Below are 15,513 nucleotides of genomic sequence, written 5' to 3'. Positions count from 1 at the left end.
TCAGTGTTGGTCATCAGCACTTACCGCACCTATGGTCACTGGCACTGGTTGTAGTACACTGAAGGTGACGATTGACAAGACCGCCTGTGCTCAAATCTTCCTCTCTGCCTGTTCATCCAGCAATCCAAAACTGGAAAAATACCAACAGGACAAGGCACAGTGTTTTGGTTGGTTTGGCGCTGGTGCTGGTGACTACCACACCGGGAAAGCCCTTGGTCAACCGTGGCAAACTGGTGACATCATTCATCTGACAGTTGATCATGATCTTCACACTCTCACCGGTAGACACAGGAGAACGGGCGCCACAGAAACCATCCGGAACGTCACGGGTAACCTATACTGGATTGTGGCACTCTACGACCCTGGTGATAAAATCACCCTGGTGTAGGACATCAAATGGTGAACACTTCAGATTGCCGCTTGGGGGGATTATTATGATCAGGTAGTGTCATGACTTCTTAGATGTGTATTTCCCAGTATCAGATTTGATCTTTAACTAGTATGTAATACATCACTGGGGGGGGGGGGGGGGCACTACAGTCCTAACACGTACATGTATAGGGTAATACACCCCCCCCCCCCACACACACACTACCCCCCACCCCCCACACACACACACTACCCCCCCCCCCCCATACACACACACACACACTATCACATCGTTTCAGCGTGTATATGTGTCAGTAGACATTTTCGGAGCTCCGCCTGGAAAGTTTTTTATAGCTGTCTGAGATGTCCGGGGAGGGTGTCCTCCCACCGGACATGTCTCAGGACCAGGACACCAGAGGGCAGGACCCCTGGAGGCACCTGACAGCCACGGAGCTCAAGGCTCGGACCGTCACATTCTCAGCGGAGAAAGAAGTCAAACTTGTCGACTACATTAAGTGTTTGGAGCTGCACGGCATCCGTCCTGAAGAAATCCTGTCGATCCAGGTAAGCACTGCCGGCCAGTGCCGCCTTACCTTCGTTTGTGAACAATTAGCCCAACAAGTCTGTGCAAATGGATTCATATTCAAAAGAAATCACATTTTTCCTATTTCCGTAGTAAACAGAAACTTGCAGCTGCACATCCATGACGTTCCCATTTGGGTTGCAGATGCCGCCATTGTTGCTGCTCTCTCCCCGTACGGTGACGTACAGGGTCACATCAGGCATGGGCGCATCACGGTACGCGAAGGTGTACACGTTGCGTCTGGGGTACGGTTTGGCACATTCAAGCCCTCAGCAGGCAAGACCATCCCCAGCTACATCAGAACCCGTGACGGAAAAGGCACTTTCCGGGTGTACCACCAAGGCCAAACGCCCACGTGCAGGATATGCGACTCTACGGAGCATATTGCGAAGCACTGCACTACCAAACAAGGAAATCTCTCGGAGCGTGGTATGCGCCCTGTACAAGGGACTACCGTATCCCCACCCCAAAACACTGCAGGGTCTTCGACTGCTCAACAACAACAGGAACAAAATCCCACCGTATCAGCCGATAACACCACCAAGAACGCTACCCAACGTACAGCTGGAGCCTGGAATGGGCAGAGCACACTCTCTCGCCCTCACAAGGAAGTCCCAGGTCGCAGCACGGATGAAAATCAGGCTGCATCAGCTTGCTCATCAGAATCTGAGGAACTCCCATTACCTGACTTCAACCAATCACCGCCCAGACCGTTCAACCTACAACAAGATTCGCAAACACAGCTCCAGCTGCCAGCTAACGCAATTGGTGACCTCGCACAGTCAATGTCACAAGGCCGGCTCACCAAGTCCGGCAGCGACTCTGACACGGACTCAGACGGTTTTCAAGTGCATAGCTCCAAACGCCCTCGAAGCAGTGTCACACCTGAAAGACCTTGCGGGGCCACTGCCAATGCACCCAGAAACAAGAAGAAGTTGAAAAAAGGCAAACCCAGACAGTCCTAGGTGAGTGCAAGATATCCACTCACACAGAACGGAACGTGTTGTACTGTAATAATACCCTCGCACTTACACCATTTTCGCCTTCTTGCACAATATTATACTTTTGTCCTATGTCTTCTTTCGGCTCCAGCATGTTGTATTTCTTTACCTAATTTTCCTAGGAATGAGTTTTTTAACATTTAATGCTAGGAGCTTGTGCAACAAAATGGACGAGCTCATACCCACTATCACACGCATCACGCCCACACTAATTGCTGTCTGCGAAACATGGGCAAACCCCATGGAGCCAGACTCATTCTATGACATTCCAGATTACACACTCTACAGACAGGACAGAACAGAAACGATGGGTGGAGGTGTTGCTTTATACATACATGCCCCTACCTGCCACAAACGCCTAACAACAGTCGTCATGCCAAGCTTCCAGTCACTGTGGGTAGAGCTTACACTCTCAGATCGCACAGTCACCGTGGGATGCACGTATCGACCACCAAACTCTGATCCGAATTTATTCTGCCGCGAACTTGAATTGTGTCTCGATAAATGTAACACCACAGCGCCATTCATCCTCCTCGGCGACCTAAATTCCAAGAACAGCTCTTGGTTGGATTCTGATGTCACAGACAGAGCTGGTGACGCACTTAGCTATCTTATCGATGCATATGGTTTCCATCAGCATGTAAACTTTGCCACCCACATCTGCCGAGGCTATCTAAATTCGTGCCTCGATCTAGTCATCTCCAATCTCCCTCCGGAGGAGGTCACACTTTCTTCCAGAGCACCGTTTGGGTGTTCAGATCACGTAGCAATCCAGGGAACTATCTCCATGCAGCCACCAGCAGATGAGCGTGGCAGACGTAACCTGCCACCTTGGACCTGGAACTGGAATTCAGAGAACGTTGGCGCCCTGAGAGAAGCGCTAGCGTATACTCAACTCCTGCCACCCGACATTGACTTGCCGTCATATTCGCTGACCGAACTGTGGTCGCTCTGGCGTGACACTCTGCTTCGCACCGCACACCAGTTCTGCACTCAACTCCGGTTGACTAGATCATCTGCAGTGTCTCAAAAACGCCCATGGATGACGCCTGATCTGCTAAATAATATCCGTACAAAGCACAGGTTATACAGGAAATACCTCCGGACACGGACGGCTGAAGACTGGGACCAGTTCACAACTCAGCGAAACAAGACAACAACTCTTCTCCGCAGCGCCAAGTCCAAATTCGTTCATAAATCAGCCAATGCCGACAACCACTGTGACCAAACCCATACAAACCGCCCAAACCTCTACAAACTTATGAAGACCCTTCGAATTTCACCAAGAAAGGAAATGCCAGCTTTGAACCATGATGGCAGGAAGCTCACATCGAACTTAGAGCAGGCAGAAGCATTCAACAGCTTCTTCATTTCAGAAAGCAAGAAGTCCGTCTCAGTTGACAACGAGCCAGTCCCCGACATCCTTCTACCAACATCCGGCGAGAGAGAGCTTGCCCAAATCACCACCACACCCGCCGAGGTAGAACAGCTCCTAGGAGCCCTTAATCCTTGCAAAGCCCCTGGGTTTGACGACATCCCAACAAGACTCCTCAAGACCACGGCGCGTGAGCTGTCGCCGTCACTCTCCCGACTTTTCAATGAGTCATTTCGGAGAGGTGAACAACCACAGGACTGGCGTGATGCCACTGTGAGCCCACTATACAAGAAAGCCGAAAGGTCATTGGTAACAAACTACAGGCCTATATCACTTCTCAGCGTTATCAGTAAAGTGCAGGAGAGGATCGTCCACAAGCGACTCTACAAGCACGTCACACCCTTCCTCCCAGTGGATCAATCCGGTTTTCGTGCCAATGATAGCACCGAACTCCAGCTCGCCAGACTCGTGCACGAGGTTTCCGAGAGCCGAGATAAAGGTCTTTCCGTCACAGCTTGCTTTTTTGACCTCTCGAAGGCTTTCGACAGAGTCTGGCACGCCGGTCTCCTCAAGAAACTGCAACACCTCGGCCTGAAAGATACCGCCCTGCAATGGATGGTCAGCTACCTCACCCATCGCCGTCAACGTGTTCGTGTCGGCGACGCCTTCAGTGAGTGGCAAGCCATACCAGCAGGGGTGCCCCAAGGATCCGTTCTAGGCCCCCTGCTGTTCTTGATCTACACCATTGACCTGCCCTCTGCCTGCACCAACTCGAACACAAAGTGCAGCCAATTTGCAGATGACACGGCGCTCATCGCAACACACCAGAGCCGTTTGACATCGGAGTTGTCCCTGCAGTCAGCCGTTTCAGCTGCCGCAACCTGGCTGCGCAGATGGCACCTCCTCGTCAATGCCTCAAAGACCGTTACCTTGTCGTTCACACCAAACCACCAACTCAACATCACTCTTAATGGCACACCCCTAAAGCAAGTCAAAGAACACCGTCACCTTGGAATCATACTACAAAACAACCTCCAATGGAACTCACATGTCACGCACATAATAAACAAATCCAAAAAACTCCTTCACCAACTTCGTAAAACACGAGGCCAACTTAACACCCCCAGTCTGCTCGTAATCTACACCGCCTACATTCGCCCGGTTATGGAGTACGGCAGTCTCGTGTTATCCAACACCACCCGCACACAGAAGGACCAATTAGAACGCGTTCAGCGACGAGCAGCCCGTATCTGCCTGCGGATCCCCCTTTTTGCACCAGTCCATCACAGCTCACTTCTTCATCATCTCCAACTCCCCACATTAGTCTCCCGGCAACTCTTACGACAGGTTACTCTTGCCCACAACATCAAGTACATCCGCGCTCCCCTTCACCTGCAACAGCCTCACCTTGCACGACCAATCACAGAGCAGCCATATGCACTACGACACATGAGAACATACACATTGAGAACATCACACACATACCGACACACCAACTCACCCATCAACCTATCCCTTCACAATTTCAACCAACTACCCCCCGACCTGCGTGAAACAAATAGCAAGCATGCGTTTAAATCAATGGCGTCTAGCCTCATTCTATCATCCATATGCTCCTGTAGTAGCTCACACTGTACCCCATCGTGACCCCATCCCCCTGCAATGTGTTGATTTCCTTACTTGCTAGACTGATTTTATATGATTCTGGACTGATTTGAATCATATTATCTTCCTTATTGGCCATGGGCCATCGTGGAAATAAAGAATAATAATAATCACCCCCCCCCCCCATACACACACACACGTACATGTATAGCGTAATACACCCCCCACCCACACACACACACACACACATTACCCCCCCCCCCCCACACACACACACACACACTACCCACACCCCGGTTTATGCATATAATTATCTTTTTCTTGACCAGCACCCTGAATTGGTTCAATTCAGGTGGCACCACCCGAAGCTGCGTTCGTCTCTCCCTTGCTAGGTCTACCCTATTCGTAAATTCCCCTTTCTTTTCCTACTACTCCACGTGGCTCCAACTGCCTCCCAGTGTTAGACAAGCTCCAGATATGCCCAAATTCCGTACCCTCGTCAGACAGCACTTCAGTATCTCCCAGTGAACAAAGTCACAGTCCCCACTTCCGCTACATAGCTCGCTGAGCATCCCATTGCTTTGTAAGTTGCTAATCCCTTCCCACTTTGTGTACGTGCTCTTCATTTTCTTTTTTTCTCTTCTTCCGTGGTTGGTCTCACCCTCTCCTCAATTCAATTGGCTGTCTTGACATGCCACGAGGTGCAGAAATAAATAAATAAATAAATAATCTATCCGCTGGGTGGATATTTTCACACCAGTTTTCATCAGTGTACTATTGACTGGATTTTGTGTCATTCTGTTGGAAGGCAAGGTGACAGGACGCATGTGCTGTGGCAATCATGTACAGCTGATATTACATGTACTGCTGTGATCTGACCTGCCTGCCACTTCTCACTGTTCATACCAAGTGCATGACTTTGCAGTAAGCATGGTAAAGGTGACAAGTAATAGTTAGTCTGATTTGAATTCTTTTTACTTTACGTAGGAGCTAGCTTAATCTTCGCACCCTAAGATGCGCCATTATGTTTCCCTCCTTTTTGCGCCTAAGATGCGCCATTATGTTCCCCCTTTTTTGCTACAAACGGGTGAAGTTCACTATCTGTTAGCCATTCTTCATAATTAACCTTCACTGACGAGATCCTGATGATCGAAACAGCTGCTGCCTGAAGGAGCAGAGTACCAACTGAAATGTCGTTTTGCTGATGGTGTGCTGTGGCAACGTGTTGAGGTCGGCCGGAGAGCGCAGCGGTGTGGTGTGGTGGTTGATAAGAATCTGGACAAGGCCGAAGGCTGCTACTTACCCCTCTTGATTTTACGTAGTATAGTTTGTAGTAAGTAGTACGGGTGGAATCCCTGAACCTCAAAACGCCAGGAAAAAACTTCTTGTTATCCGGACGTTCTAATTATCCAAACATGAACCCACAACACAATAATATAATTATGTTTGTCAAAATGCTCTCATGGTCATGCAGAGTTGCGCTATGGACCTTAGACACAGATTTCACAGACACTGAACTGACCGGCACAGCCCGCAGCCTGCTCATGCAAACCGAACTGACCAGTACAGTGAATCTCGACTTACACTTTGCTAACTTCGAATTATCAGCACAAATCCCACACATTTTCTATGTGGGTGGATTCTGTGGGACTTCTAATCAACTGGACATGTGCATTTCGAGGTTCGAATTATCAGATATTGTTATGTGGGTATCGTATCGATAGAAATCTGTCCTGGAAAAATGTCTAATTAAGCGTTATATTCGAAATAATTATCAGGATTCCACCTGTATAGTAGATAACGGTGTTTTGTTGAAAACATGTTGTTGCATGGTTGAGAGCATGTTACAAGGCGGAGGACACCATGTTCGGAGACAGAGCCCTTACTACGACTATCCACGGTTGGCAGAGCCCTGGTCTTGTGACTATTTGAACCGTTTGGGTGTTAGCCCTGGTTCTGACCGTCATTGTACTAGGAAGTTGTTTGAGTCTTCTTGTTTTTGTTTTTTTATATTTTTTGTTGTACTGTAAGTCGTGTATTCTTCGCTCGTTCTTGGTTGTCTATATACTGGACAGAAGTTGGAGAAATATAGAAAAGAGTATAAAAGAAAAATAAGAAGAACAATTACATCATTCAGGCCACCGTTTTACTGTACTATCACCCCCCCCCCCCGCCCTGCACACACACACACTACCCCCCCCCCCCCACACACACTATCCCCTCCCCCCACACACACACTACCCCCCCCCCCCACCCATACACACACACACTACCACCCCCCCCCCCCCCCCACACACACACTATCCCCCCCCCCCCCCCACACACACAGTGACACTACCCCTGGTCCAGAACACAGTCAACTCTGAGTCTCACTCAGTCTGAACGATGATTGCGCGCTTGTACAGTGCGGATCGGCTATAGGGTTGTCGGCTATAGTAATATACCTCTTATACTGATCATAATTCTCAAATAATAATAATTATTCATTTTCGTAAACCACCCCTTTCTATACATAGGATTGGATCGGCTATAATAATCGGTTATAGTAATAATTATATCGGCTATAATGATACGATTTCTTTGTCAAAATGATCTTATTGCATACATTTTTCATCGGCTATAGTGACAATCATAAAAAACTATACATCGTACATGGCGAGATCTGATCGCGGCAGCCAGGAAGCGCTGGTACGACTATGATATCCCTCAGATAGATATTGTTGATAATTATGTCGATTGAATGTGTTGAAGTGTTTCTCTTCCAAAAGAATACATAATCATTTTGTTGAGCACAGCATGCAACTCCTTGAAAACTCATGTCAAAAAGTCACGAAGTTTTTGTTTTCACTCACAAAGCGACTATTCAGTACATGGGGTAGTGGTCTACCAGAGCAATCACACTCACCACCGTGGTGGTTTTCCAGAAATGAGTAGAAGCAAAAAACCACACTCGCAGCCACATAATAGATAAATAGCCGAAAAACATCTAAATCCATCAAAGAACCGCCAGCAAGCGGGAGAAAAGGCCGTGAAATCAAGTGAAACAGCATGGCCAGTGGTGAGCATGGGTGACTGGGCAGCAGGGGAGCGCCTGAAAAACAATGACTCCCTACATTCCTAGCCGCGACCGCTCAACCGGGCTAGAGGAAAAACACGCCTTTCGGCCAAAAAACCTTTCTACTTCATTAATTCCTGCCCCGCTGCCAGTCAGACCCAAGAATAGAGATAGCAAGAAATGGTATGTAATACCGGTGTATGTCATAATCATAAGCCACACACATAGGCACAGATTGTCAAGAAGAACAGCGGACGACTCCCATGAAACCAGGGTGGGTGGGCGGGCAACATCAACTACCACGAGGAAAAACAAAGACCACGATGGCAGGTTCAACGGAGTTGCGCAGAACAAGAGCAAATGCACGAAAATATTTGTGAGTGAAAAATACGTTTTTTGCACTCTTTCGCTACGCTCAGCCGTGAAAAAACAAAACTTTCCGCAGGAAGTAGCTCTGTACTGCACATATTGCACAGTCACATGCACAGCACGCTTCTGCACGTTGCACTGATTCGAATGACACCATACACGCATTTGTCAGGCATACCTAAGTATGCAAATCGCCTATAGTAATAACATCGCCAATATTATTATCGGCTATAGTGATATTTTCACGAAAACCAAACACCAACGCTATGAGCCGATCCGTACTGTATTGGTGAGGCCACTACCTGCGTAGTATAGTGTGTAAGTAATTATTATTAATAATACTCTCCTCTATCTCACGACTGTATCATGGAAAAAAGCCTGAAAACTGGACAGGAACCCCTAACCTAGGCAGCCCCAGGCTCCCCCACCCGCACTGCAGTGTTACTGTAGACTGTAGAAGCAAGACACAACACTGAGTTAGTTTGTGGGCAGCTGGAGAACGTGGAGATCAGGTCACAGAACATAAGAACTACAACTACATTGTAGACCAGCACACTACTACACCGACAGCCTGCTACTTTGATAATAGATACCTGCCAGAGACGCTACTGCAAGCACAGCATTCCTGTATTCATGATATTACAACACCAAAAAAAAACCATGATATGGCCGTCAAAACTTCCGCCAGTGCCATCTGGGCAAGTCGGGAATATACAGTATAAATTGAATAGAAATGACTTCAGAAAGTGGGGAAATCACTTCAGAAAGTGGGGAATCACTTGAAGACAAAATAAGACAACCGGCGGGTAGGGTCGATGTTCATCACACCAAGACTGGCATTAGAAGAGAAACAAGCAATAAAACCATGGTAAATCCATGATAAATAGAAATAGGTTTGATCGGTTTGCACCTTAAAGTTAGGGCACTGCTGTACTTGACAATTTGTGGAATAAAGATAAGACACGCTTCAAGCAGCGGCAAATAGATAAACATGACGATGCAGTTATGGAGTTTCCATCGGTAAAAAAAAAAGACTGGGTGGATAATTTACATGTACTTGTACCAAACGGAAAAACTACATTTGTAATGACAGCGAGTGTCTTGTAGACTGCTTGATCGGTGTGAGTATATAATAACGTTACCATGCAAAAATGTCCAGACAATCTCTCAATGTACAATCACCCCCACATCGCCACTACACATTTCTACCATAGCTTACTAGTCAGTTCCTCTTGCCGCACTGAATTCTGATCAGTGGAGCTTTTGCCGTACAATGTTGAACGCGACCGTTTGCTTAGTTCACACTCAGACCTCCTCTTCATCGCTACCATCCTGCAAAGCATCGTCATCATCTTCCTCATCAAGAGCATCATCGAAATCATCGAGATCGTCACCAGCGCCAAATTCGCCGTCGACATCGTCCGCTTCATAGCTCGCCTCATCGACATCGCTGCTAGCTGCACATGCCTGCGCTTGCTGCTCTTCCTCGTCTTCCTCCTCCTCCTCATCATCATCATCTCCACGCTTTGCTCGGTTTTTGCTGCTGAGAACACGGTGGAAACAAACCACATAGTTACAATGTCAACGGACACTCGAATAATACCAACAGCTTTGTTCGTTTTTATTCACACAGTAGATCACAGGCCTGATGTCCGAGCTACCAAACAATCATATCTTGGACTCGGATGTAGTTCGATGTAGTTTCTCGGTCCTTTTCTTTTCTATAAATCATATCTTGGCATGCCGTCCATCCACACTAGGCGGCCAGTCTTCACCGACCCACCGAATCCAATCTGGCGTGCCGCAGGGCAGCATCCTCGGCCCCACCCTCTTCCTTCTGTACGTCAACGACGCAGAAGACCACCTGCCTGATGGGGCGAAGCTGGCTGTATACGCCGACGACACAACTCTCTACAAGTGCATCACCACCCGACTCAGACTGCCAGAAGAGACAGCAATCCTCCAGCAGGCAGTAGACTCACTGGCAGCATGGGGAAGCAGGTGGAGGATCAAGTTCGAGCCCACAAAGTCGCAGGCATTGACCATCAGCCACCACCGCTCGCCAACCCCCCCCCCCCCCCGAACACAATACGCTTCCAAGGAGCAGTCGTGCCAGAAGTAGAGGAGCTCAAGCTTCTTGGCGTCACCTTCGACAGGCAGCTGGCATTCCGCAGCCATATCCGACAGCTTGCAGTACGCGGAGCTCAGCGGCTCGCCTTCCTCCGTAAGGCATCGGCTGTGCTAGACCCAAAGCACCGGGCAATCGTGTACCGTGGCTTTGTCCGCCCTGTGTTAGAGTATGGCATGCTGGTGTGGATGAGCGCAGCCCCCACCACCTTGGCCCGCCTCACTGCCATCCAGCATCGTGCCCTGCACATAATTGGAGATGGATCATACCTCCCGAGCCTCGACATTCGCCGTACCGTAGCAGGGCTCTGCTTTCTGTACAAGCTGCACTTTGTGGAGGGTCCGGAAATGGTGAAAGCCATTCTGCCACCATCAGCAGCCGCACCGCAATGCCGCATGTCTACTCGTGAGACAACCAGATCTGCAACACATCATCCATCACAACTCACCAGTATTCTTTCTCCTCAGTCACGAAACAACACGCTCCGCTCATTTCCCCACTCCCTCATCGCAACGTGGAATCAGCTCCTACCTACCCTTCTGCAGTCCCCCCCCCCTTCCCGCAGAGGTATGCACACGTTCAAGAAAAATGTCAACGACCACTTGCGGCTCAGCAAGTGGGAGTGGGCCACAGACAGGCTATGATATCTCCATCGCAGCCAACACAAAAGCTTAATTATACTGACCGCACTCCAGCTCCCTTCAACCCCTCTTTGATCCCCTTCGGTCAGCCTTAAAATCCGATTATCAGTTCTCTTCATCTTCCTATGGTGCACTGCTTTTACTATTGTTTTGTCCTGTCCCAATCTCAAATTCTCCCCATTATCGTTTGCAAAGCCGGTGCTTCCCTCTTGGATGCACATGTTTCTTTTCTCCTACGTATCGGCGCACAGGAGTAACGATGATTCCAAGACCTTTGGTCGGAGGAGTTACTTTTGCCCCGCCCCCACTTCCATGCAATATGCCACCGCCCCCGCTGTGCAGCATCTGATGGTACTGTGGTATTCAGTAAAAAAATGTCCAGAGAAACTTAACTTATAAAGGGGCCATCCGTAAATCTAGATATTTATTTAGAAAAGAAAACTAGTCGCTTAGGGGGGAGGGGGTTTAGTGCCTGTTCGTTTCTCGAAAAATTTCGATGCACAGTTTGTATGTGTGGGCACGTCCAGAAAAGAAAAGAAAAAAATATCGATACTATGCATCGTTTGTATATGTTCGTTTCTGAGGGAGGGGGGAGGGGGGTTGAAGAGAAACGACTAGTTTTCGTTTCTAAATAAATATCGGTATTTACGGATGGCCCCTAACTTATAAGTTATATCAATGATTTTTCACTGTACATGTGCAAAAAACTACTGGTAGTCAAAGTAGCACTTTCATCTCACCTGATGCCTTTCGCTCCAGCCTTCTTGTTGAGCTTTCTTCCAGCTGCCTTCCGCTCCGGTTCCTCTTCGTCGCTCTCCGGAGTGGCAAACGTCGCCGGAGGCACACGCCGTGCACTGGCCAGAACGTCATCGGCCCGCAATGCGGACGCACGGCCACCGGGATGGTCGAGCAAGAGCAACGCCTGGCAGAAAGCTTCGCCCATCTCTTTCAGGTGGTACGGCGAGAACTGCAAGCCCTGCAGAGCACATAAGACACAAGAACACAGCCAATATTATGATCATGCCTTGCCTGAACATAAGCTCAGCCACTGAAACGGAATAATAGTACACCTTTACACTGTACAATAGTAATCACACTGGCTTGTTTCTTTTCCGCCTGTATCCACTTGACGAGAAGCCATTCAAAGTGGATTGGATTGGATTTGGATTGGATTTTTATTTATAGTGGTGACTATAACAGACAATAGCCTAATAACAATAGACCCACTCGAGGGAAAGATGCAAAAATATATGAATAATTAATATAATAGACTATTGGATAGGTGATCATGTTCGCATTTTGCAAAGCTGAAAGTCAGAAGTACTAGCGTGAAAAAGCAAGGCATTGGGGTAACAGTTTCTTAAAACAGTGTGCATGGAAATCGTTGGAAATGGTATTTCTGACGAGCCGGACGGTAGTCAGATCTTATACAGCCAGCGAGTGCAAGAAAATGGCACAAGACTGACAAGGAGTACTGAGGCGTTCAACCACCTGGCACCTAGCTCCCACACTTCTCCGAGGCGCAAACCAACGACCTTCCAACCTGGAAGGCTCACGTCAGGAAAGGTCCAAGAGGGGAAGGAAAGCGCAACGAAGAAGAGCACCAGCTACGTCCCACAGAAAGAAAGAATGCCGAAAGTTACTGGGTGAGGATGAAACTACTAAGACTCTTGGACATACCGGTCGCACTAGAACTCGACGACGCAAAGCCAAGTCGAAGGTTCGATGGACTTCTTGTGTACTCTGATTGGCTGTCGTGAGTCAGTCAAGTGTAAATTCAAGTTGGCGGAATAACGCGAGTTCCAGTGTGGGGAACAAACCCTTTACTAACAAAGTATTGCCGAAGTCACAACCACTATTTCCTCCTTTTATCCATAATGGAATTGGCTCACCATCCGAGTTCAATATTCATATTATCTGTTCATCCCCGCACTGTACTCTAGTTCATCTCTGTCTTTGTCTCTGTCTGTCTCCCTCTCCCTCTCTCCCTCCCTCTCTCTCTCCCTCTCTCTCCCTCTCTCTCCCTCTCTCTCTCTCCCTCTCTCCCTCTCTCCTCTCTCTCTCTCTCTCTCTCTCTCTCTCTCTCTCTCTCTCTCTCTCTCTCTCTCTCTCTCTCTCTCTCTCTCTCTCTCTCTCTCTCTCTCTCTCTCTCTCTCTCTCTCTCTCTCTCTCTCTCACCTTGTACTGTCCCTGGTCAGCACCACAATACGTACTCTCCATAGTGTAGCACGCCACAATGCCCAGCTCTCGCCATCCTACAACACGTGCGGTGGCCTCCTTGGATTTATCCACATCAAACGTGCAGTTTTTCCGCGCAAACGCGGGCGCTACGGACGCCAGCAGGTTGGGAAAGACCTGGTGAGGATAAGAAACAAGCGACAACAATAACAGAAAGAAAGCATACGTCGGAGTGTAATCTAGAAAGTTACAAGTGTGCAAGTACACATCGTATATAATATGTCGCTTGTTATCGGCTGGATACACTGGGAACCGGAGCTGCCTACTTCTGTGGAACTATCTGATTGCCTCACACAGTATGTATACTGGTGTTACAGAATCCACTCTTAACTGTGACTGCAGATGCGAGCCCCAATTGCTGCATTGGCGAGCACAAGGACCCACAGCGAATGTGTGAAATTTGACAATTAGCTAGACTACTGTAATTTCACAAATTTTCGGTGTACTTTTATTTTCGGTACTTTCGGTGCATCTGTTTCATACCTAAAATGTCAATACACCGAACAAACACTAACACACATAAACCAATAGAGAACTGCTTCCCCGTACCTAAAATTTCTGTTCACTAAACCTGGCCTTCCCCCTCATACCAAAAATATTGAGCACCGCAAATTTCTGAAATTAGACTACACCATACTTCGAAGTAGCTTAGTGGTACCGCATCGCTGGCCATGAGCGAGGGTTCCTGGTTCGAGTCCTGGTGGTGACAATCAATTTTTTCCTTCTTCAGGCGTTTCCTGTTTGCAACTCCCTCAAACTATTAATGAATAGATCATGTGGAAGGTTAACATTTGCAATAACCGACAAAACAGCCCTATTGCTGAGAGTTTGGCATCACTTCTCAGCCTTCCCATGGTATCTTCTACTCAGCCCTGCTGAGCACTTTCCGGGGCAAACCATTCCATGCACAGCGGGTCAGCTGCGGATACTATAGGGCTTGAAAGTGATGACGTCAAAAACGGCCAGGGAGTACTAAGTTGACATCAGATTTCTATTTTGGATCCACTAAGGTGTGACTTTGCTATTGCCTCAGTATGTGGGTGCATAGCAACCCACTCATGTCGTATGCAGGGGTGACTTTTACTTCGCCACCAGTTGTAACCCCGCCCCCAGTAGCCAAATCAGTCAGTTTCACTGGTTACATCACCTTGCTGAGAGTAAGACGGCTTGAAATGTGCTTGGATCCATACAAAAACTGGATCCAATTTTTGAATTTTTGAAATTGTTGCTATGCTGTGACGTAGCACTTTCAAGCCCTATTCGTACCTCCTCCTCCCGTCTGTCCAGTTGATCTAGGTGGTCGAGACAGCCAAAGGTGAAGATGTTCTTGCGACGGGAGTGCCCGTGAAGGTCACAGAATAGCTGCAGCAGTCAACATCACAAAAAGAAGTACAGTACTGGACATACCCACACGAGGACCAAGTGTGACACAATGCAGCATGCAAGCACTAGATCATCATCTACTGGACGTCACCTTCAATACTACTAGAGCGTCGATAGTCGGAAAACCTTGAGGACGTTCAGCGATTTTCTTCACTTTTCAGGACCGCACGAAATGATGCCTTTCTAAGACTCTGGCCTTTCCTCCACACATAAATATGCTACCACTCTTGAGTGCAGACTGAGCGGTTAGACAAAATATAAAGCCCCCCCCCCCCCCATTCCCATACCCCCAACTATAAATAGCTACTGTACACACAACACCAAGTTGGGTAAAACAAAATTAATATTGAAAAGTTGAAAACTGGAGAAATTCATCGACTGACAACGATTTGACCATTAACGGCCCAGTGTACTGCACAGTACATTTGCACCTACCCTGGCATTGTTGCCCGTAGCGAAAAGGTACTGTAGCAGGCACTTGGTGTGGTAGATCGTCGGGTGGCGCACTGGACACGGTGTGATCCACTGGCGGTTCAGATCATTGCCGGACAGGCTGCACCGGTGGCTACCACAACAGTACCAAGGAACAGTGCAGAGAAAAAAAACATATTACTTCAGCCGCACTCTGTGCTGGATCAATTCGAAAATGCTCCAATTTCTCTGTACAGGTCATCTGGAAGTAGAATGGGAATACGTGCGGCACAGCCAAATGTGCAGAGTAGCGGGCCCAGTACCCCAAAAATATACACAACCTGGGTTTGAGCCC

General features: G+C 48.1%; 1 protein-coding gene across 1 annotated transcript in view; it reads right to left on the bottom strand.

Moving 5' to 3' along the window:
• Nucleotides 1-8,809: 8,809 nt before the first annotated feature.
• LOC135819378 (cytosolic carboxypeptidase 1-like) overlaps nucleotides 8,810-15,513 on the bottom strand; it is a 9,875-nt gene continuing 3,171 nt past the window's right edge. Inside the window, exons 6-10 of the mRNA XM_065332613.1 lie at nucleotides 15,183-15,312; nucleotides 14,631-14,726; nucleotides 13,305-13,481; nucleotides 11,867-12,102; nucleotides 8,810-9,900 (exon numbers count right to left, since the gene is read on the bottom strand). Coding sequence (XP_065188685.1) covers nucleotides 9,663-9,900; nucleotides 11,867-12,102; nucleotides 13,305-13,481; nucleotides 14,631-14,726; nucleotides 15,183-15,312 — 877 coding nt within the window. The 3' untranslated portion in view covers nucleotides 8,810-9,662. The remainder of the gene's footprint in view (nucleotides 9,901-11,866; nucleotides 12,103-13,304; nucleotides 13,482-14,630; nucleotides 14,727-15,182; nucleotides 15,313-15,513) is intronic.

This window comes from Sycon ciliatum, chromosome 1 (assembly GCF_964019385.1).
Source record: "Sycon ciliatum chromosome 1, ocSycCili1.1, whole genome shotgun sequence".
Lineage (NCBI taxonomy): Eukaryota > Metazoa > Porifera > Calcarea > Leucosolenida > Sycettidae > Sycon > Sycon ciliatum.
Note: the sequence above shows the minus strand (reverse complement) of the source record. Positions and strands in the feature narration are given on the sequence as shown.